General features: G+C 65.2%; 1 protein-coding gene across 1 annotated transcript; it reads left to right on the forward strand.

The window, feature by feature from the left end:
• The first annotated feature begins 705 nt into the window (after positions 1 to 705).
• On the forward strand, positions 706 to 21450 carry RAPGEFL1 (Rap guanine nucleotide exchange factor like 1). The gene is made up of 15 exons (XM_077806014.1): positions 706 to 1123; positions 9504 to 9582; positions 10429 to 10579; positions 11076 to 11173; positions 11519 to 11631; positions 12358 to 12525; positions 13344 to 13441; positions 14391 to 14513; positions 15168 to 15346; positions 15829 to 15919; positions 16953 to 17003; positions 17958 to 18045; positions 18866 to 18930; positions 20768 to 20822; positions 21326 to 21450. The coding sequence occupies exons 1-15, from the start codon at positions 706 to 708 to the stop codon at positions 21448 to 21450; spliced, it is 1902 nt and encodes a 633-aa protein (XP_077662140.1).
• Positions 21451 to 23157: the final 1707 nt, after the last annotated feature.

Genomic DNA, 23157 nt, shown 5'->3' on the forward strand with positions numbered 1-23157 from the left:
GTCTGGGCCTACGGAACCTGGGGGGGTGGGAACTCTGCCGACCCCGGCTCCCACTCCCTGGGATGGGATCTCCCCACAGCCAAGCGGCTGCAGGTGTCACCCCAAATCTCCACCTCCCGCCCCACAGCCAGGCTTTTCCCTGTTCTCTCACCCCCAAAGGGGCCTGGTCTCCCCAAGTCTGAGCCCCCCCCCCCCCAGCATGGGTGGGATTCTCCTCTCACCCCGCCCCCCATGCGCCCAGGGCTGTACCCCGCGCAGACACACCCCGATCCCCCGCAGGTGCGCCCCGCCCCTGGCCCGGGTTTATTCTGAGCCGCCTCCTCCCAGCTCAAGGTGTTTCCCTTGGCAGGAACAACGTGTGGAGGCGAGGGGGGGGGGGCCGGGGGGCGGGGCGAAGCGGGCGAGGGGGCGGAGCCTGGAGCTCGTTACCTTCCCGGGGAGGAGGCGGGCGCCGGGCTGGTGCGGTTCTGGCATCCCCGCATCCCGGGGCGCCGGGGCAGCGCCGCCCGCCCCCCCGCCGCAGCGCCCCCCGCAGCGGGGCCCGGAGCCCGGAGCCTGCGCCGCGGAGCGAGCCCGGGGCTGCCCGGCCCTCCCGCCGCCGGGGCCCATGGCCCCCTGAGCCCCCCGGCCCGGAGCGCAGCGCGGAGCCGGGCGCCCCCCGTGCGCCCCCCGTGCGCCCCCGCGGCGCGCCCCGGCCGGCCGGGCATGAAGCCGCTGGAGAAATTCCTGAAGAAGCAGGGCTCGCACCTGGCGGGCCGGGCCGGGGCCGGGCCCGGGGCCGGGCCGGGGGGGCTGCAGCGCCGCCCCAGCGTCTCCCGCCTGCTGCTGCCCGGCTTCCTCCGGGAGCCCGCCGAGGAGCCCGAGCGGGGCATGGAGCCGGCCCGGCCCGGCGGCGACGGGCGCTGGCTGGAGCTGCGGCCCCCGGACGCCGCCCTCCGGTCCCCCTCGTCCTTCTCCTCCGAGGAGCTGTCCCCCGGCGGCGGGGAGCCGCCGCTCAGCCCCGACCCCGCCGCCACCTGCTGCTGGCCCCCGGGCCCGCCCGACAGCCCCGAGCGCCTGCTGGGGGCGCTGCTGGACCGGCTCGGGGGGGCCCCGACCTCGCACGGCCAGGGCTGCGGCGCAGGTAAGGTGGGGGAGGGAGGGGCTGCAGGTGCCCATGGTGCCAGGGGAGGGGGGTCAGCCCATGGTGGTAGGGGGAGAGGGTCTGGTGCCAGGGGAGGGGGGGGTCAGCCCATGGAGGTAGGGGGAGAGGGTCTGGTGCCAGGGGAGGGGGGGGTCAGCCCATGGAGGTAGGGGGAGAGGGTCTGGTGCCAGGGGAGGGGGGGGTCAGCCCATGGAGGTAGGGGGAGGGGGTCTGGTGCCAGGGGAGGCGGGTCAGCAGGTGCCCTTAGCGGGAGGGGGTTGCAGGGAGTCAGCAGGTGCCCATGGTGGCAGAGAGGGTCTGACTCCTTGGATGAGGTGCATGTTGAAAGTGGGGGTTGGTTGCTGTCACAGTGGGGGAGGGAGTCTGCGGGGGAGGGTCAGGCCATTGGGGGAAGCTCAGGGGGACCTGCTGGGCTCTTGGTAGATCTGGCAGGGCCCGGGGTAACCACATGCGGGCTGCGGGATCCTGCACTATGGTAACCGGCTGGGGGCCTGGAGGGACCTCTCCCGAGGAGCTGGCCACTGTGGTGGTCTGCGGTGCCATTGCAGATCGGAGCCACCAGGAGGCGCCGTGTCAGGGGAGAGCCTGGGGCAGAGGCTGGGGACCCCTCCAGAGAGAGGGATGCTTGTCGGGGGGGACAAGGGGGCTCCATTGGAAAGGCCCCCCTTGGCCAGCTGGGCAGCGTCTGGCTTTTCCAGCCCTTGGCGAGCACGGCCCCGGGGCCTCCCTAAGATCCCAGGAGACGCTCGGCTGCGGGGGGCTCGGAAATGACCGGCGGTGCCGCCGGGGCCCAGATGGTGTCGGCTGCCCCTCGAGCCGCCCGTTAATCTTTAACGTTTGTCAGCGTTTGTCTGGGTGGCCGCGGAAGGCAGCTCGCCGGAGCGGGAGCCTCGGCCATCCTTGGCATGGGCTGCCCCTCTTGCCTTGGGCTCCCCACCTGAAAGCCCAGTGGCAGATGGCCCCGGCCCCTCGGGCCTCGCCCTGCCCCTGTGCCTAGTCGAGGCTGGGCTGTCTGGGCGGGTGTTTAGGGCCGGGGAGCGGGACCCCTGGCTGAGGCCAGCGATGCAGCACTTGGCAGCGTTTGGCTTCAGGGGAGACGTGGGGGGTGGAATTCGGGTCTGTGGAGCTAAAGCCAGGCCTGGAGCAGGCACCGGCTGTGCAAGTCCCCTCCAGCACAGTGGGTGCTGGAGAATTAGACTCAGGGAGTCGGTAGCAAAGCTCCTGCAGTGAGCCAGAGCTTCACCCTCTGCTCCTTGAACGTCCCCTGTAAAGGGTGTCTGTGTGTGTGGGGGGGAACAAACCACCATCTGGCCTGGACGTTCCTGTCCCGAGTCAGGGGGTGCAGTGGGCACGCGGGGAAAGGGCTGTCACTCCTTTGCTTGGGACCTTAGCAGCAGCGTGGGTGGGTCTGATCAGGACCATCTCTGCATTGGCTGGGGGGTGCAGCAAGCCCTGCTGCCTCCCATCCATCTCTGAGCTCTGGCTCGGGGGGGATCCCGGGCAGGAGGAGAAGCTGGCGTCTGTTCTAGGACTCTGGGACCTTAGCATCCATCGAGGCTCTTCTGGGAGGTGGCAGAGCCCTCTGATTGGATGCTTGTCTTTGCTCCGGCTGCCTCCCACACCCTACTGTCCAGTGCATGGGCAATGCCAGCGATGCTGGTGGCCATGCAGCTGTTCAACAGCTGCTGTGTTCCACCCCAGAGGTGGCTGCATTTCAGTGTCACCTGAAGTGATCCCTTTACCTGTGTCACAAAGGGCCTGTGGGGCTAACTTGTGATTGAAGCACTATGAGAGCCTCACAGGAGCAGAGTCTTGTCTTGTATGTAGATGGGGAAACTGAGGCACAAAGAGAGGTGGAGCCTTGCACAGCACATCAACAGCAGAACAAGGAGTAGCGCTGGCTCCCGGTCCCCTGTAGTAACCACGGGACACGTGCCTCCGTGTACGTCTCCTCCCAATGCAGTGTGGGGTATAATTATCCGGATTTTCACAATAAAGCAGGGGATGAAATGTCAGGACAGGTCCAGCCTGGGGAAGAGAAGGATTTCGGTGCCCCCGCCCCGCAGCCCTCATTGCAGGACCACCCTGGCAGCACAGCCCTGGCTCCATTGTGTGACGGATTTGCTTAATCTCCAGCTCACTGGTGCAGAGTTACCTCGTGTGCAGATTGGCAGTGCTTTGATCCCGAGCTTGGCATTGGCCCTGAGCCAGAACAACGCGCCTGCCGAACGATTCCCGTCCCAGGGTCTCCAGGCACTCGCCACCCCGCTGTCGGCAGCCCCACTGGCAGAGGGCAAGTGACTCCTCCGTGGCGTCCCTGCCCTAACCACTAGACCCCACTCCCTTCCCAGAGCTGGGAATAGAACCCAGGAGCCCTGGTTCCTAGCCCCCATTCGCTCTAACCACTAGGCCCCACTCCCTCCCTTAGCCAGGGATAGAACCCAGGCATCCTGACTCCTGGGCGTGTCTTTAAACCACACCCTGCGCCCTCCCTGCATTAGGTGCTGTGTCCCCACCTCAGAGTGCGGCTGGGCCCGTGGGGGCCAGCATCTCGCAGAGGGGGCTGGGCGTGGGGGGTACCAGCGGGTCATGCTGGCTGTGTTTCGGGCGGGGGGGGGGCTGGCAGAGGTGCCCCCTTCTCCTGTGGGGCTCAGGGGAGGAGCAGTGGTGCTGGGAGCACCCAGACCAGCTCCCCTCGCTGCAGTAAGGGGCTGCTCTGAACTCCCTGGGTGCTCAAAACTGCTGTCTGGTGGGAGCCCCGGGGCAGGGAGCAGCCCCCCCCGCCCGCTCCCTGGGCGCCTGCACGGTGCCGAATACCCTGCAGCTGTTCTGGAGCATGGGCTTGCCCCGCACACGGGTTCCTGCCTTGGGAACTTCCCTGGGCCTCTAGCTCTGCCCGCCTGGCTTTGGCGGGGTCTCGATGCATGGCGAGGGCCACTGCCCAGGCGGTGCTGAGCGTCCCATAGGAGGCGCTGTGTTCCCAGAGGCTCCCAGCCCGGCAGCCAGCTAGCAGGCTGGTAACCCCATGGGCAGCCTCGATCTTGCTAGAACAACCCCTTTGCTAGGGCGGGGGGAGCAGGCTGAGCCTCTCTCCGCTTTAAGGAATGTTTTTGGGTGGGTGGGGCTGGGGGGGGGTCTGAGTGTCTGGGGCAGGGAAGGAAGGACCCTGCCTCTGGGAGTCCTCCAGGGTACGGTCCCCATGGCAAGGAAAAGCCAAAGGGGCCATCCCCGGTCTGCCTTGGTCCTAGGGCAGATACCAGGCCATATGGAAGCCTCCAGCTGTCCTGTGCCACTCGGAGTCTCTTCTGGCTCCATCGCATCTTCCGCGGCAGGGAAGCAGCTGATACCTCCCTGCATGTTCAGTGGATACGTGCCGGGGAGCCCACGGGCGGACGAAGCCGCTCAGATATAACAGACAAACCGACCATGCGGCTAGCAGGAAATCCCCTTTTCTTATACACCCTATAAGATACACCCTAGCCTGTATAAGATACACCCTAGCCTGCAGGACTCACTGCCCCAAGGTGTAGCAGGATGGTCAAGGGCTCGGTACGATTCAGGAAAGCGTTAAATACGTACCCTGGCATTTTCCAAGGGCCTTAAGGGACCCTGATCCCAAATGCCCCTAGATCCCCAATCTCAGCCCCTGGGGACAATAGAAGGAACATCTGGTCTGTCCTTCAGCAATCCTAGCTAAGGGCTGAGGGATATACACCCTCATGCATCAGGGCACAAGTCAACCCGAACCCTCCCAGGGTCAGGAAGGAATGTCCCCTAGAGGCAGGCTAGGGCATGAACTGCATGGTTGTATAGTCCATCCAGGCACCTTCCTTTGTAGCGCCTTGTCCTGGCTGCTGTCTGAGACGGGCTGCTGGGCTAATGGCTGCTCTGAGCCCATGCAGCAGGAGAGACATCCGAGGAGGGACAATGTGACTCAGGGGGCAGGGCTGGCTTCCTGGCTTCTGTTCCTGGCTCTGCTGCTGACCTGCTGGGCAAGTCATTTCCTCTCTGCGTGCCTCAGTTTCCTTTCCCGCCCTGGGTCTGCTTAGGCTGAGATCTCTATGGGGCAGGGACTGTCTATCTGTGAGCACCCGGCACCATGGGGCCCAGTCTGGGCTGCGCGCTCTAGATAATACGCCTCCTGACCATCGCTGTTCTGAGGCCGCGTGGCAGGGGTCTCATACCAGGCTGGAGGGAGCCCTAGTCTCCTGCACTAGGCTAACCCTGGTGGTCCCCCTGGGCCAGGGGAGGTGGGAGTTTGCTGTGGCTGGTCCGAGGCCGATCTGCCGCCCAGAGATTGCACTGTAGCCCTTCCCGACTGACATCGGGCCGCAGGGTCCCCTGCCGCCCTGGCTGGGCAGCGGCGGGTGCCCTCTCCCAGCGTGCGCCCAGGGCAGGCGGCTGGCTGAGCATGGGGAGGGTGACATCAGGCGAGCAGGCCCTGGTTGGGGCAGGGTACGAGATGGTCCCTCCCTCGGGCCTCTGGGCACCGCGAGGGAGCGGGCGGAAAGCGGGCTGGTTGGCTGGCGCCACGAGGAAGGATGCTCATTGATTGCTTTAGACCCCACCTGGCTTCCCTGACCGCCCCAGTAGGTGTGTCGGCGTTCACCTGTGGGCTGGCCTTGCCAGGACACGCTTGGCCCCCGCTGCCAGGCAGTGCTTGCCCAGCCTGGGTACCTGGCACGAGGCAGGGGTAGGGGCAGACTTCCCAAGGCAGAGAAATTGCAGCGCAGAGCCAAGGGGACTGGGCGGGAGGGAGCCGGACGCCCTGGTGTCGGAAGCCACCTGGGGTCTGATCTTCCAAGCGGTGGAAAAGGGGAGAGGCCAGGTCACCCTGCCGGAGCCGGGCCAAACCGGGGTCCCTGGCAGTTAAAATCCCCTCCCCCCACTCAGGGAAACGCCCCCCAGCCCCTGGGCAATTCCACTTCTCTCCCTGCACTGGGGAGTGGGCACCAGGGAGCGGGCACTGGGGAGCTGGGCTGGGCGGGGCTGGCCAGGTCCCAGGACTCTCTATACTCTGCCGCAAAAGCCCTTTGTGAAACGCTCCCCCTGGCTCTGGGGGAGCCAGGTGCCCGCGGCCCAGAACCCGCCCCACACTGGGCGCTAACTGACCCCTTGTTGGAGCGACCGTGGGCCTGGCGCTGCTCCTTGGGCAGGGTTTGGCATGCAGGCAGGGCGTGGTGTGAGTGGGAGCCACCTGCCCTGCTCAGGTTGTGCCTGCTCTCTAAATAAACAGCCGGCAGGGCGGGGGGCCCCGTTCCCCAGCATCCGTGTGCCCCCTGTTCAAAGACAGCTGGCAGCCGGGGGAGGGGGCCTGGGAGTCGGGACTCCTGGGTTCCATTCTCAGATCTGGGGCCGGGCGGTGGGAGATTAGAGCAGCTGACTCCCGGTCAGGATCCCTTTCTGGGTGGCGCAAGAGGACCCCTCAGTCTCAGCGCCCCCCTCAACCCCCGCCCGTCTCCTGGGTGTGGAGCCCTGGGACGGTTAAACGCTCTGGCCCAGCCCTGTTGTTGTGAATTCGCTGGGGCTGGGGCAGCGCCAGGAGCCTGAGTCTTGCGTCAGGGCTCGGCGGGCCGGGCGCTGCACAGACTGGGATCAAAGGGACGGGCCCCCCCCGCGGGCCTACGATGGAAGTGACCCAGCGAATGGGGTTCGCGCTGATACCCCGCCCCCGTCCCCTCCTCTCAACCCGCCCGCCCCCAGACTTAGCCCCTGAGTCAGTGCAGGTGGGGCCCAGCCCCGGCTCTGTCCCTTCGCTCTATGCCACGGGGTCTCTGCTGCTCATGGCCTCGCCGGCCTGGCATCTCGCTGGGGCCTAGCGAGGCGGCCTCTTGTCTCATGTCCATTAATTGGAGCCGGATTCGCTAAGGGGCTGGGAGCCAGCTTGGCTGGGGTTGAGCAGCTGGCGGGGTTGCTCTGTTCCTGGGGTTTGCATTCGTTGTCTCCCCCGGCCCTGGTACCTTGCGCCCCTGCAGAGAGAAATGTAGAATTCCTTCAGCACCAATTAGCCAGCCAGCGGCAGTGCCCGCGGCAGCCTGTGCCGGGCCGGGATCCCAACGGCTGCGTCAGGTGCTGGCTGCTTGAGCTTGTTCCAGACCTGACAAGAGGCAGCGTGGTCCAGTGGTCAGAGGCCCTGAGACTCACTGGCGAGGGCTTGATGGCTTGTAGCAGCCTGGCCTGGTGGCAGGGACACTGGGCGGGGAGGCAGGACTCACGGTTCTATTCCCAGCTCTGCCGTGTCACCGTGGGCAAGTCATGGCCCTGCACTGTGCCTCAGTTTCTCCTCCCACCCCTTCTCTTGTTTGCTTAGATTGTCACCTGCTCGGGGCAGGGCCTGTCTCTCTGTGCAGCACCCGGCACAACAGGGTGCTGGTCTCGGTCGGGCCTCTAAGCAACACCCGGTGCTACAAATACTAATATTAGGGGGGGCGTTAGCCTGGCTTTCCTGCCTACACCCACCCCACCCTGCAGCCTCCGGCAGACAGAGTATTTTCCTTCCCTGCCTGTCCCGTGTGCTGTTAAACAAATCAGGGCTCCGCCCTAGAGGTGGCTGCTTCTCCCAGTCATGGGGGAGACGATCTGCGCCAGCTGCTGGAGATCTTTTGTTCTTTTGCCTCCTGCCCTAAGCTGCGCTGTTCCAGTCGGCTGCGGGGCCGCAGGCTGGAGGTGGCAGGGTCTCGGGGCTGGGCGGGGTGTGTGGGCTCCGAGCGCATTTACGAGTTGGGGTGCTCTGCTCTGACTGCAGGCTCCTCGCGTGGGGAACCGTCTCGCTCCAGAATTTCCTTCCTTGCCACTCACCTCCTTGCTGTGAAGTTGCTGCCCTGCTGGGGGCGGGTGCTCGGCCTCCCGCTGGCTTTTGATGTCGGGGCGATGCCGGGAGCTCGAGCGGGGCTCAGCGCCACAGGCCCTGAAGCAAAACCAAAGGGATTTGCTTTGAGAAAAACCTTTGGCTAATCTTGACTGACGCCAGAGGCTCGTTCCCCCGTTTTCTGGCCTGGCGCGTGGCGTCGCTGGACAGGCTGGGCTTCCGCGGGCAAAGTGCCCGCTGGGGAGGCTTGTCTGAGTAAGGAATGGCAGGACTCGACCCCTTCAGCGGGTGCCGTGTTCCACCCCAGAGGTGGCTGCATGTCAGTGATGTCAGGGGGTGACTTTCAGCCCCTTTTCCCTCCCACAGCTCCCTGGTCTCTTTTCCCTTAACCCCGTTCCCACCTTCCTGCTGCATGTCGGGGGTGATGTCGTGTTTTGGGGGGAGGTATATGAAGTGGGTGGGTGCGTGCTGTGGGGGTATATGAAGTGGGTGGGGGTATATGGGGAGTGGGTGGGGGAGTATGGGGTGCGGTATGAAGGGGTGGGTGAGGGGTATATGGAGTGTGAGGTATATGGGGGGTAGAGGAAGTGGGTGGGTGAGGTATTTGGGGGTGTAGGAAGTGGGTGGGGGGATAGGTGGGGTATGAAGGGGTGAGTGGGGGGGTATATGGAGTGTGAGGTATATGGGGGGTGTAGGAAGTGGATGCGAGGGTGACTTGTTTACAGACAAACGGGTCTGCAGGTTTGCTGTGGGTGCTGGACATTTTGGCATCACCCAGCATTGCTACCCCCGGGGTCGTGCCAGGGGCTCGCCTAGCGAGGGGGCTGGACTGGATCAAGGAGCAGTGGGGGGCCGTGGCTCGTGGGTGCAGAGAACCCCCTCTGCAGAGCCCTCGCTGGCCCCTGGTGTGGAGGAGGAGGTCAGAGCGGGGGCAGGGGGCAAGGCAGGGGCTGGGGGCAGAGTCCATGGGCAGGGGGTGAGTCACAGCATTCCTGGCACGGGGACAGGCTGGAATCGATACCAGTGCACCCCGGGAGGTCAGGGACGGAACAGGCTGGGACTGAGCGCGTCCTCCCCACGGCCCCTGCCTCAGTTTCCCCAGCTGGGCTAACAATGCCAGCCCACCCTTCTTAAGAGCAACGTGAGATTATCCTGTAGCAACGGGGGCCGAGCTCCCCGAGTCGTGAGCCCGGCCCGGGGCCTCCGCGTCGACCCTGTTAACTCACCCGAGCCCTGGCACAGGCCAAGCGATTGGAAATAGCTTCGATGCAGGCGTGTGTGGGCATGAGGGACCGTGTGTGCAAGGGCAGCGTGTGCGTGCACACGTGCGAGGGTGGCACACGTGCGCTTAACCTACTACCCGCCCCCCCCCGCCCCCCCCGGGAAGGGATGGGGGCAATTCCCTGTGACGAACGCCCCGCTCGCGGTGTTTGCACATCCACCGGTGGGTGCGTGGCCCGGCCGTGCCACCCTCAGACCAGGCACAGTGGGCACAGAGTGCCGCCCGCCTGCCCCACGCGGCCCCCAACCCCGTGTCCGTCTCTCTCCTAGACGTGCTACTGGACGACGTCATCCTCACCCACTCGCTCTTCCTGCCGACCGAGCACCTGCTGCAGGAGCTGCACCAGTGATATCCTTCGGGGGAGGGCCCCTAGGCTGGGGGCAGTGGGGATGGGCGGGGGGGTCTGATCTCGCCTCTTCCCTTTCCACAGCTGATGGGGGCCGGACTCGGGGGGGCGCGCCTTTGCCCGGCCATTTGCTTGCAGCGGGAGGCGCCCGCTCGCCGTGGGGATGTCGGGCGCAGCCATGCCCTGGCTGTGATTTTCCATAGCACCGGCGGAAGCTCGAACTGGAAATCCCGTGGGGTGAATACTTGGTTTCCTCCACGGCGGGTAGAAGCTGGTTTGTTATTGCAGGGTCTCCCGTGGGGAGCTGTGCTCTGCACGCTGGTTTGCTCCTGAGAGCAGGGTGGGAGCTGGGCCGGTTTGTTATGGTAGGGTTGAGCACCGGCCTGCTGACGTGTAGTCGTGCCAGGCTGCCCGTGTGTCGGCGTGGTCCCTGTGGATGGCGACGCCAGGGAGGGCCGGGGTCGGGATGCCCGTGGCTCCCCTCGCGGCCTGACCTGGAGCAGAGTCGACCAGGAGAGAGGAGGTGGAAGGAGCCAACGTGGCGCTTTGGCCGGGTGCCCTGGTTCGTTCCCCAAGGGAATGTGCCCCATCTCCGGGCCAGGCGTGCTCGAGTGAAACTCGCATCAGCTCACTCAGACGCTTGTCCCGCCGCCTCCCCCCGCGGGGTTACCCCTGTTTGCCCCCCCTGTGGAACCACGGCGTGAAGAGCAGGGCCCGGGGCGCTCAGCACCCGCCTCCAGAGCTGAGCTCATCTGTCCCCGGGGGGCAGCTGGGAAACGAACCCAGGTGTCCGGCGCCGCAGCCCGGCCCCAGCTCCCTGGTCTCTTTTCCCTTAACCCTGTGCCCACCTTCCTGCTGGCGTCGGGGGGCCCTTCGCCTGGCTGGGCGGCGAGCGATGCGCGCCCGAGGAAGCGGGCCGTGCTGACCGTGTTGCTGCACTTCCTGGAGACCTACAAGGGCATCCTGCAGGAGGAGGAGAGCGCTGGGAAAGTCATCAAGGTCCGTGACGGTCGGGGGGCGGCAGCTTTACCCTCCTTCCCAGCCCTCGAGGGGTGGGGGGTCCCGGCCCAGAGCAGGACAACCCTGGGTCTGTCACTGCGGGGGGGGGGTCATCGGATCCTCTCTGCCCACCTCTGTTTAACCCTCTGCGCTTGGCCAGGCTGGTCAATTTCACTCTCTGGGCTGCCCCACTGGCCCCCACCCGGCTGCCCTGATTCTTCCTAGTAGATTTAATTCCCCCCCAAACTGTGTGTGGGGCTCGGATACCCCAGGGACCCCCTGCCCCAGGGAGAGTATCTCTGGTGATGTGTCGCTCAGTAGCCGGAACATGAGCCCTGCAATCCGCTTGGCTGCGCCCCCCAGAAAACCAGTGCTGACCATGGCCGGGGCGGGGGGTTGTTCCCCAGTGTCTCAGGGCAATGCCAAGCCAGATCTGAGCTGGGGGAGCCCTGCTGGCCGGGCAGCCAAAGACCCCCCTCCCTGTGCCCCCCCGCAGGATCTCTACCTGCTGATCATGAAAGACGTCTCCCTCTACCCGGAGCTGGAAGACGAGATCCTGAGACTGCACCAGCTGGTGGAGAGAGCGGAGCTCAAGTGAGTGACACGGGGTCCCCGCCACGTTAACTGGAGCGACGCTGCCCCGAGCCGCGGCCCTGCGACTGCTCCCTCGCTATGAGCAGCGTGACGATAAGGCCAAGAGGCCCCGATCCGGGCTCAGGGCCCCCTTAAGCCGGCTGGTGCCGTGCTGGTACCCAGACCTGGGTGCAAAGGACTACTGGGGGACACTAGATGGCACCCAAAGATATTTCTGTTGTGGGGGCCAGGGCCTCGTGAAAACCAAGTGTGGCTTAATGCCCACTCTGCAGCCTCCCATCCCCCACAGGGCATTATTCCCCTACATCCTGCCCCTTTCCCTGACCTGCCCCTGCTTGGTTGCAGGGTGCCCGAGGAGATCCCGCCACCCAGCAAACAGGTCAAGCCGCTTTTCCGGCACTTCCGGCGCATCGACTCCTGCCTCCAGACCAGGGTGGCCTTCCGGGGCTCGGATGAGAGTGAGTGTGGTGGTGGCGGGGGTCCGAGTGGTCGGCCTGGCACGGCGAGCAGAATCCGATTCCCTGCTGGGAGGCAGGACGTCTGGGTTCCCTCCCGCGGGGGAGGATGTAGCTGCTTGGCCCCAGTCACCAGCCCTGGGTTCCTGCCCCCCAATGGAGGGTGGTTGGCACCGGGGGGGGGGATGACATGCCTGCTGCCTGCATTCGTTATTGTGATTGCGTCAGTTTCTGTGTGGGCTGGGGGCAGCCCCAAGGCTCCGGGCGAGCTGCCAGAGTGGCTGTTGGGGGTGTAAAATGTGGGCCCTGCCCCCACTGGGTAGTGCGGGGAGACCTCAGGCAAGTCCCTTCCCTGCTCTGTGCCTTGGTTTCCCCATCTGTAAAGTGGCTGGGCAAGCAGGAAATGCTTTGGGAGCCTGGGAGGGAGGGTGCAAAGTGACACTGAGAACGAACTGTGAGCTGCCCCCATGTCTGATCTCCCCCCGCCCCAAGCCAACAGCAGCCCCCAAGTGACCCTGCCAGCAGAGCCCCCGCCGGGGGGCCCCTCCGCACACATCCCCTGCCCCCCATGCCCATCAATGGGGTGGTATGGCCGCGGGCTCACGAGAGCGGGACCTTGCTGCCCGCTCCATTCGGGGGGCGCCGGCGATGGGACAACGGGGATGTGGCTGAAATTCCACCCCCACAGCAGCCCCCCCTCTTACCCCTCCCTCATCTGTCTCCCTGCAGTCTTCTGCCGCGTGTACATGCCCGATCACTCCTACGTCACCATCCGCAGCCGCCTCTCGGCCTCGGTGCAGGACATCCTGGCCGCGGTGACGGAGAAGCTGCAGTACTCGCAGGAGCAGGGCGCCCGCGAGGAAGCCCTCGCCCTGGTGGCGGTGGCGTCGTCTGGAGGTGACTGGCCTAGGGGGTCTCAGTGCAAGGCATGTTCCAGCTTCCCTTGGGGCTCGGAGGGTCATGACTGGGCAGGGTCCGGCCTGGCATCGCTTCCCCTGGCTGCCTGCAGCGCATCAAACCAAGGATGTGCCAGCCCCCTCCAGGTCCGCCCGATGCACTGAGCCGGAACCGCTGAGGCCTCCGTGGTCTGAGCAGAACGTGGCCCCTGTCCCAGGGAGCCTGCAGCGATGTCCTCCCCGGGTGCCAGTAGGGGGCACTCTGGGTGGTTATCGGGGCACAGGGGCCACGCCAGACCTCTGCAGTCTCCAGCTGATGGGCTGGTGCCAACCCTGGATAGACATGGGTGAAAGGGGCTGCAGGAAGGAGAGACCCGCTACCCCGCGGGGGGTCTGGGCAGAAAGGGTATTTTACAGCTGGCCCTGGCTGCTGCCAGCTCATGGGTGGGGGAATTGACCCCCGCCTGGGGCATTCCAGGGTCTGGTGGCTCCAAGAGGCCCCTTGATACAGATCCAGAGAAATGTGGACCCTGCATGAGCCCACCACCACCCCCTTCCCATTCCAGGCCGGGGGGGCAGAGCCTGATGGCCATTCATTTGCTGGCTGAGGTGCAGTGAGTTTGGCAGGTCCCAGAGCCTGGGTCACAAACCTTTGGGCACTAGCCAGCCCCCCTTATGAGCAGAGAGACTGGCATTGATTGGCCCCTGGGTCCTACGCCCCGCACCCCCAGGGCAGAGGGAGGGGGCAGTGTGGCTGGGAGACGGGGCGTGGGGGTGGGCTGACACACTGACCCCAGCCCCCGTCTCTCCTGCCCCCAGAGAAGGCCGTGCTGCAGCCCAGCGAGGAGTGTGTCTTCACCACCCTGGGCATTAACAGCCACCTCTTCGCCTGCACGAAGGACGCCATCGAGTCGCTGGTGAGAGCCCCGCCCCGCCCAGGGCACGCGCCAGGGGCCGCCCACGGCAGAACCCGGCTTCCTGCCTGTTAGTCCAGAGGCAGCCAAATGATGCCAGCTGTGTCACAAACCAGAGGGGGAGCTGGGGACACTGGTGCCCAGAAGCCTGCTTGTTTTACTTCCCTTGCCCTCCCCTCGGCGGGGCTCTGGCAGATTCCACCCCCCCAGCTCCCCATGTCCCAGCCATCCCCACCCCTGCCAACCCTGGGGACGGATCGCTGATCTCCCATGGTTCTCATTCATCCTGAAGGGGAATCTCAGGGCTTTTGGAAACAAGTCTTAACCCTGAGATCACTGCGCTAGCAGTGAAATGCAGCCACCTCTGGGGTGGGACGGCAGCTGCTTGGCAGTGCACCACAACGCTGCACAACAGTGCAGGGTGGGAATTTAGAAATCCTGTATCCAGCTGAAGCTGCAGGAGACAAAGCAGAGTCCCCGGGGGTTGGGACGTGGCCAGAGCCCTGGGGTCGATGTCCCGACGCTTGCAAAAAGCATCATGAAATCTTAAAGGGCCCCCAGGATCTAACCACTAGGCAAGACCGCCTTTCCCACCCAATGCCGCCGTCACCTCTTGACTGCTGGACCTCGCTGCAGTCCCTGCGTAGCGCATGCAGGTGCCCTTTGTACCAGGGACATATGGCCACAGTGCCACTGACTTACTGGGGCAGCGCTGCGTGAGCGGGCGATTTAACTGGGGTCTGGTCGCTTTAGCTGTGTGGTTCTCTCCCCTTCTGAGCATGTTGGGGGGGGAGAAACTCCCCGCCCTGAATGCAGTGGCTTTTCTCACGGCCCACCGAGCGGGAGGGGGGACTGCTACAGAGGCCAATAGCCCAGGCACCTTGCCCCCCTCTCCGCACAATTAGCCTGAGGCTGCAGCCTCATGGCAAGTCTTGCCCCTTACCCCCGACAGGTCCCGCTCCCCGAGGAGATCCAGGTCTCGCCGGGCGACACTGAGATCCACCGCGCGGAGGCTGAGGAAATAGCCAATCACCTGACGGCCTTTCACTGGGAGCTCTTCCGCTGCATCCACGAGGTGAGGTCGGAGGGGCTGGCCTGCAGGTCCCAAGCCTGCGTGCAGGGCTGCAGGGCACATGGTGGAGAGACATGGGGGGCAGGGGGAGGAGACACGGAGCAGAGCATGCTGGGGAAGCCAAAAACAATTGACAAAAACAATCCCCCACTCCCACCCCCCGCCCATTTTTCGTTGAAAAATTTCGTCCACGTTTTTGTAGGCTCCGAACCCGGCCGCTGCAAACGGGAGCAATGGGCCGGCCGGGTCAACAAAATCTGAGATTCCTGCACAAAAATGGAAAGCGGCACAACGCTCTCCACGGAATCGAACGTCTTTTCTGTGGAGTGCCCAGCTCTGAGATGGGGCCTTTGCTCCTCGTTGCTGGTTTGAGTCCAGCCTAGGACAGCAGGCAGCAAATGCTGTTCCCAGCAAACAGCTGTTTGGCCCGTAGGTGACACGAGTCTGGCGGTAGTTGACGGGGGGAAGCGTGTAGGGCACTGGGGCTTTGCTAAGACTTCCTATACAGGAGGGGGCAGGGGCAGGGGTAGGGAAAGGGTTCAGGGTTGGGGGCTGGTTACGGGACGGGGTTAGGGTGACCGGCAGGAGCTCAGGGTTCAGGCCGTGGTGCACTGGCGTGGAGTGACACCAACCGCGCCCCTCTCCCGTGGTTTGCAGCTGGAGTTTGTGGACTACGTCTTCCACGGGGAGCGGGGCCGGCGGGAGACTGCCAACCTGGAGCTGCTGCTACAACGCTGCAGTGAGGTGCAGCACTGGGTGGCCACCGAGATCCTGCTGTGCGAGGCGCTGGGGAAGCGTGCCCATCTGCTCAAGAAGTTCATCAAGATTGCAGCCATGTGAGCGCCGCGTCTTGCCCGCTGCCGGGACCGAGGGGCCCTGCATGGGGCTGGGGCGGGTGCTATGGACGGGGGGGCCCCCCTCCTTGCAGTCCCAGCCCCCCAGTCCCTGGTCCCTCGGCCTCAGCTCTGTGCAGCCGGGCGTCTCTCCTGCGTGGGCAGCTGGGACAGCGTGTAAGGCAGGTCAGGCGTGGATGTCGGTGCTGATGCGGCAGGAGGCTGCCGGGCCCCTGACTGGCACCGCCAGGGCCGGGACTGGAGTGCTGGGGGGGGTGGGATTCCGCAGGGGCTTGGGGACGCTGGTCATGGGGCTGCCCTCCACTTGCCCCCAGGGTCCTGATGACCCCATGCCTAGAGCTTGCCCAGCTGGAGGGCTGCAGGTTGCACGCCCCTTACCCCTCCCGCTGGGCTGGGGGGCAGGATCTCTCTCCCTTTTAACCCGTTAGCGGCTGGCCCCTGAGTCTCCTGCTCCATGTCCCCAGATGCAAGCAGAACCAGGACATGCTGTCGTTCTATGCCGTGGTGATGGGGCTGGACAACGCGGCCGTCAGCCGGTTACGGCTCACCTGGGAGGTAAGGGGGTAGCAGGAGTGTGGGTCTCTGCTTGTCGGCCCAGGGTTTGGGACCCCCTATCGGTCAGGGCAGGGCTCCCCATCCCCCATCTGAGCCAGCCAGGTCGCTTTGCCCCGACTGGCAGTGACCTCACGTCATGGACCGCACCCAGCCTGCGCCGTGCTTGGGAGGGAGACCTCTAGGGAGAACCCAGGGTGCTGCTGGCTCAGTAGGGGGCGCTCTTCCCTGGCAGTCAGTGCTGACCCCAGGGGGGCGCTACGGGGCGCTGTGCTGCAGGGACTGGGGTGGGGGCTCAGTAGAGGGCGTGCTCCCCTGGGAGTCCATGCTGACCCGAGCCAGGTGCTAGGGGGCCCGGGCTGCTGTCTCTCCGAGGTTGGGACTGTTTTGGAGGCATTAAAGACCCTGCCGACTGCCCTTTGCATCCGAGTTGGCTTTTAACCCCGATGCCCGGGCTCAATTCCAGCCCTGTCCTGCACCCAGCCTTGCCCCTGTGGTTTCAGCCGAGTACGCAGTGCCTTGCCCTCCCTGCCCAGAGAGGCTATGCAGCCTTGCTCCGCGGCTGTGCAAGCAGCTGCCGTGGTCCACCCCAGAGGTGGCTGCATCTCCGTGCTGGGGGAAATGGCTCCTTCCGCAGCTGCAAAGTGTGTGGCTGTTTATCTTCCTTTTCCTCCCTCCAAGTAAACAAACCCAGGAAATAAACCCCAGGCCCCTCCCTCTGCTAACAAGGGCCTGGCCCATTGCACAAGAGAGCCTTGCCCAGACGGGGATTAGCTGCGCATTCTTGAGCTCCAGCAGCCTCCCCGCCCCCTCCCTGGGGCCCGGTGACCCCGCTCCACCTCGCTGCCCAGGGATGGCGCCCTGCGATGGAGGCGAGTCCCCCATGATGCCCATGTGCCAGCCTGAGCCGGTGGCACCTTTCCCCCAGTGCGCACGTGGCTGGCACACGCAGTGACCTCCTGGCACGGGGGTGCTGGGCGGCGGGGTCTGAACCTGGCCCCGGGGCTGGGCACTCACGGTTCCGTTTGTTTTTCAGAAGCTTCCGGGCAAGTTTAAGAACCTGTTCCGGAAGTTTGAGACTTTGACGGTGAGACCCTCGCCCCGGGGGGCTGGGCTGAGTGGGGCGCTCACCGCTCTTGTGCCAAGGTGCTGGGGGGGCAGGACTGGGCACCCATGGGTACCTGGGTAACCTGGCACCCGCACAGGGGTGGGGTGGGGGCTGGGAAGGGAGGGGGTGGAAATGGTCCCCTGCGGCTCCGCTCCCGGGGGCCCCCAGCGGGAATCTCCCCTCGGAGTTAACTAGCAGCCCAAGGACGCGGCTGAGAGGAGGGAAAACACAAACAGGGCCAGGGACTAGCCGGTCAGTGGCCTCGCCCCTGTGCTGGGCGAGGCGACCGGCAGCCCCCCAGCGCCTCCTGCTGGGAGTCCCGTGAGCCGGGTGAGAGGTACGCACCACATGCCCCCGGCTGCCGCGGAGAGGTGGTGTGGATAACGTGGTGCCACGGCAGGAACCGTCCTCCCAGCCCGGCCTTCTCGCCCCCTGCCCCCAACACCGGCCTGCATCTGCCCCCCGTCTGAGTGTCGGGGACATAGGCGGGTTCCCCCACCCGTGCTGAGCGCACAGCACTTGGCTCCTACCCGGAGGCACCGGGGGATTGGAACCGGCGAGTTCCTGAGGCAGCCGCGCTGGGTGCACTAGGCCGTGCTGCCTCGTCTGTGCCAAGCCGGCCGGCTGGAGACCCCCTCGCGGGGGGCTGGGCCTTGCCAACGCTGTGATCTTAGCCACCGGCCCGGCTGCCCAGAGCGGAGCCTTGGGTGGCAACGGGGCTGACGCCGGCGTGACCCCATGTGCCGCAGTGTGGCCAGGCTCAGCCGGGTGGGTCTGGGTCCCCCGAGGGGTTTGCCTGGTTCTTCTCTTCCTGCCCCTCGACCTGCAGAGCCCAGCCCCTTGTTCAGCGTCTCTGGGGTCCCGCTGGGGTGTCCAGGCCGGGGTTCCCCGGAGCACCCCCCTTGACCTGTCCTCCCTCCCCACCCCCTGCAGGACCCCTGCCGGAATCACAAAACCTACCGGGAAGTCCTCTCCAAGATGAACCCGCCCCTCATCCCCTTCGTGCCCCTCATCCTGAAAGGTGAGCCATGGGCCGCCAGGGAGCGCTAGGTACAGTCCCTCCCTGGGGAGGCCTGGGGGCTCCTGGGAGGCGCTCCCCACGCCCCCTCCACAGAGAGCTCGTGGCCACGCAGGGACCCAATCCTGGCAGCCGAGGGCCCATGTGTCTGCACCTTGTTGTGCAGGGAAAGCATTGCCTAGTGGTTACAGCTGGGGGGCTGCTGGACAGGGCTTCCGGCTCTGCTGCTGTCTCATGGGTGACCTTGGGCAACTCCCCTCCCTCTTCGGTGCCTCAGTTTCCCCAGCTGTGCTGCAGGGAGCGGGGCCCAGGGCTCAGTAGGGGGCATGTTCCCTTCACCGTCAGTGCTGACCCCACTGCCCCAGGGCGGTGTCAGGAGGCACTGGGCTGCCTGACCTGCTGTCGCTCCCAGGAGGTGGTAAAACCTGGTGACCCCACAGCCCTTCCTGGCCAACAAGGGCCTCCTGCCCCTGGCCACATTTCGACTGGGCAGAGTGAGCCCTGCCTGCTCCCCTCCCTCCCCCGCTGCTGCCCGCCCGGGATTTTCCCTTGTTCACTGACAGCTGCCGTGCTCCACCCCAGAAGCAGCTGATTCCTGGGACTCTTGGGGGCTGTGTCCTGCCCTCAAGCAGAGTCTCCGGATCCGGCAGCCCTGGGAATCCCGCTGCCTGCAGAGCTATGGACTGGGGCATGGGGATCTCCCAGCCAGGTGCCCACAGAGCGGGAGAAGGGGCTGAGACCCGGGCCAGCACGGCACCCGGGCGGGGGAGGAGAGAGTCCATCTTGCCTGCGCTCACCTTGTCCCTCCTCCTTTGGCCCCCAGACCTGACGTTTGTGCACGAGGGCAGCAAGACGCTCCTGGACGGGCTAGTGAACGTGGAGAAACTGGTGAGTCGCCCCCCTCCTCCGACCCCCTGGAGGAAGAGACCCCTGGATCCAGTTTTCCCCAGTGGGTTTCATTTTCCCGGACACCTGGGTTCTTTGCTTGGCAAGGCCCTTCCCCTCTGTGACGTGTGTTACGCACAGAGTGCGTCCCTGCCTCAAGGAGCTCACACAGGGTGGGAGGGGAAACTGAGGCAGAGAGCAGGGACGGGACCTGGCCCGGATCACCCAGCAGGCCAATAGCAGAGATGGCGACGGCTCCCGCCCCGGGTGCCTGTTGCAAGCCCCTGGCCTGGCTCTGAGAACAGCTGGTGTCTGGGGTGGGGTGGGGGGCGTTGCAGCACCGGACCCGCAGGGCAGCGAGCTCTGCCTTTGTCTGGATGGGACCCCAGGTGGCAGAGCCCCAGCCCCCTGCAGTGCCCCCCCACCCCCCACGAGATTAACTGGCGTTGTCCTGGGAACGTCCTTCATGCAATATTCAGCCTGGCGCAGGCGCGGGGGGGCCGGGAGTGCCGCAGCCAGCGGAGGTGGAGCGCGGGGGGGGGCTGCTGCATGGAGCCAGTGTTGCCATGGCTACGCACTCAGTCCCGCAGCCCCCCCAGGGACGTGCCAGGCGCTCGGCTCATGGGGTCCTTGGGCCGCAGCTCGGCACAGAGAACGGGCCATGGCCAGGCTGGGGGGCACCTGCTGCCCTTGGGGAGATTCTGGCCCGATCTGCCCATCTGTCCAGCTCGACTCCCCTGTGCTGTATGTCCCACTTCCTGAGCTGGTGTAAACGGAGCCGCTGCCGCTTAGCCACCGAGCAGAATTCCCCGCACCTGGCCCGTAGCTTCCGGGCGGCTGGGCTGAGAGATCCCCTCCCCCCACGGCACCCCTCTTCAGGTTTCATGGGGCTCTGGGCTGGCTGCCGAGCAAAGCGCCGGGTCGCTCCCCGACTAACGCAGCCCGTCAGTGCCCTTCAGCTGGGGCGGTGCTGAGCCGGCAGGGGGCGGCACCCTGGGTCTCCGCAGCAAACCCGGGCGGCCTTGCCCTGGGCACGTGGGCATGACCATACCCCACACGGCATCCTGTCCCCTCGGAGCCTCGTCCCTGCCTACGGATTGGCAGCTCAATGCAGCAGTTCCCTGCACCCCAGGGTTCCCGGCTCAGCCTGCGCCCCGGGGCGGGCGTCTCACCTGCCTGGGTCCCCCCTGGATCTGTGCTGGGTGCTGTGCTGGGCTGGAGTTCAGAGCTCCCTCTCACCCACCCCTGGTGGGATCCAGGCACCCTGTCTAGGTGCTTGGTGTAGGAAACCGGGGCCCAGGTCTCGCTAGATCAACCCCCGGGGTGGAATTTCCCCTGCGCGACCTGCAGGTCACAGCCCCTGTAGGGCAGCAGCAAGGATGGGTGCCGGGACGGCAGAGGCAGCCTTGCTCCTGGCACTGGTGGGGCTCCCGGGTGCTGCGAGAGACCAACAGCTGGGTCCAAATCCCCTCCCCCGCCTGCCCCTGAGCCCCTGTGTGTGTCTTGGCTGGGGTGTCTACCGTCCTCTGCTGCCTGTGCGTGGAGGGCTTCGACCAGCTGTTTGTTATTTAACACACCTGCAGGGGTAGAGCCAACTGGATCGGGCTCCTTGGGCGCCCGGGCGCAGGGTGGGCGCAGAGTCGGTGCCTGTCCCCTGTGGGATGAGGTGGGTTCTCCCAGCTGTGGCGTGGGACGGCTCACTGCCCTGACTGCCGGTCTCGTTTCTGTACCCGGCTGGGGGGCTGGGTCCACGGTCCTGAGGCCCTTGCTGTGGCCTGGGCTGCCCCAGGGCCAGGCCCAGCGCCCAGGCTGTTAACCACGTGGCTGCCTTCCTTTGCAGCACTCAATCGCCGAAAAAGTGAGGACAATCCGAAAATATCGCAGCCGTCCCCTGTGTGAGTATGAGCGTCTCCCACAGGCTGCCCCCCCGCGCTGCGCTCCAGGGACAGGAAGGGCAGCGTCATTACCCCACGGAGCTCCCTGCTTCCCCAGACTGCAGATCCCGACTGGGGGGCGCTGGGACTGGCAGCCAGGGTGACTTAGGGGGTGGGGCCTTTGCCCCTGGTTTACTGCTCTGAAACCTGCCCAGCATGGGAACAAATGAAAGCTGCCACCTTCCAAGCGGCAGAGATCTGTTGCCCGGGCCATAAACCTGTGCGAAAGCCGACTCAGGCTGGCCTGTCTGGTTCTCAGGGAAGCTTCCCAGCTGGCCCGGTCAGGCCACCTGTGCCAGGGCCCGCCTGGCAGCCGCCATGCTTAGCCCCAGGGCAGCAAGCAGCCCGCCGTCCTCTCTCAGGCGGGCAGGAGCCAGGCGAGGTGAGTTCCACCAGGGGAGGGAGAACAGCGCCTCCTGCTGCTGGCTCCCGGGTCATGCGCCCTGACTTCTCCTCCCCCGCAGGCCTGGATTTGGAGGCGTCGCCCAGCCAGCTGCAGACCAAGGCCTACGTGCGCCAGTTCCAGGTGATCGACAATCAGAACCTGCTCTTTGAGCTCTCCTACAAACTGGAGGCGAGCAGCTCGTGACAGCCCGGGGGGCGCTGGATCCGTCACACTACAGCACTTTGGCTGGCCGCAGCCCCGGCTCGCTGGACGCCCCTGTGCGCGGAGAGACACGGGCACTTTGTGGTTTACAGAGCCACGGCACTTTGTGGTTTACAGAGCCGGCTGGACTTTAAACACATGGCCCTTCCCCATCAGGGGGTAGGAGGGGACAACCCCTGCTGCGCAGACGGGGTGGGCCGGGACTGGCTTTCGGTCTAGCTTTAAACTCTGGGCCAGGCGCCCAGGGCACGGTCTGGGAGACCAGGGCATGGGCAGGAGACACTGTCCCCTCTGCCAGGTGCCAGTGGGGTGGGTTGGAGCCAGGTGGGGTGAGGGGCAGCATGTGGTGTGGGGTTAGCATTCCCCTTGGCAAACAAAGGGGACCTGTGCCCCCTCTACAGGGTCCCAGCTCCCTCTCTCCCCGTTCCTGTCCTCTCTTCTTGGGTTCATCCCTCCTGCTTCTCCCACCCATGTGTGTTTCCCTCCTTTCCTCCTTGCCCCAGCCAGAGCAGCTGTGACTGCATCACCCCCTGCCAGCTCTCAGACCCCCTCTGCTGGGGTGCTCTCAGTACATGTCAGAATGCAAAGCTCCCCCTCCCCCCAGGGGAAACAGCATTGGGGTGCTGGGGAGAAGCCCTGGCTCCCATGCCTCTGTCCCCCAGAGTCGGTCCAGCTGCAGGCATCTCACTTCCCTCTAGTTTCAAAATTATGGGTTGTCCCCACCTGCCCGGGGTGCCTTGGTCCCTAGGAGTTTGGCTGCAGTACCTGACACAGGTGGGGTTTGAACCTGTGACCTACAGCGTGGAAAGCAGGAGCCACCGGAGCTAGAGCCCTAAATCCCTTCAACAGCTTTCTGAACCTCATACATGGGCCGGCAGAGCCCCCTCTGGGGGTTATGTGGCCCTCATAGTGCTCTGGGGCTGGGTTTATTTTCCCATTAGACTCCACCTGCCCCCCAGCTTCTCCCCCATCTCTGCCCCTCGCTTACCTACGCCAAGGGCAGGGTCCCCAGTCTGCCTGGGCCGGCGCTAAGGGCAGTTGTGTAACCGCATTGCCTTTAAACCCTGCCTGTCTGCTCCACAGAGCTGCTCGTGTCCTGAAGCAGGGCCCTAACACCCCGGCCCCCAGCCACCCCCCATGGCTACAGCAGGGACTCTTCACCTGGGATGAAGCCAACCCAACCCCCCTTCCCCCCCACACACATCGTGCCCCTTGGCAGGATGGGAGCCACTCCCTACAGCCCGCTGCATCTGGCCCCAAGGAGCCCCCATGGCAGTATGCAGAGAGGATAGCAGCCTACGGGAGTGGGCATCAAGAGTGGGGTGAGGTGGTTGCGAGGGGCAGCAGGTGGGCGGGGGAGCCCCAGAACAATGTTCCCCGCAATTCTAGTTTTGTACCTATCCTTTTGGTCGCGCGGTCAACATCCCGAGGAGGTTCTCTTTATGTATATTCAGGGTCTTTCTGTTTCTGTCACGGCTGAGGGTCTCGCCTGCGGCCTGGGCGGCTCCCCGGCCTAACACGAGAATGTATATGTTTTGTACCAAAATGCTCTCTTAATTGTAAATTTATTTTTTAAAAGAAAACGGCAGCTCCTTGTGTGCTACGGTGCTTTGTACAGAGACTTTTCTACGGGCGGCTTTGGGGTTGCAGCCCTTTGCCCACACGAGCTGGAATGGAAAGATGCACTGT

The sequence above is a fragment of the Eretmochelys imbricata genome, chromosome 27 (assembly GCF_965152235.1).
Source record: "Eretmochelys imbricata isolate rEreImb1 chromosome 27, rEreImb1.hap1, whole genome shotgun sequence".
Lineage (NCBI taxonomy): Eukaryota > Metazoa > Chordata > Testudines > Cheloniidae > Eretmochelys > Eretmochelys imbricata.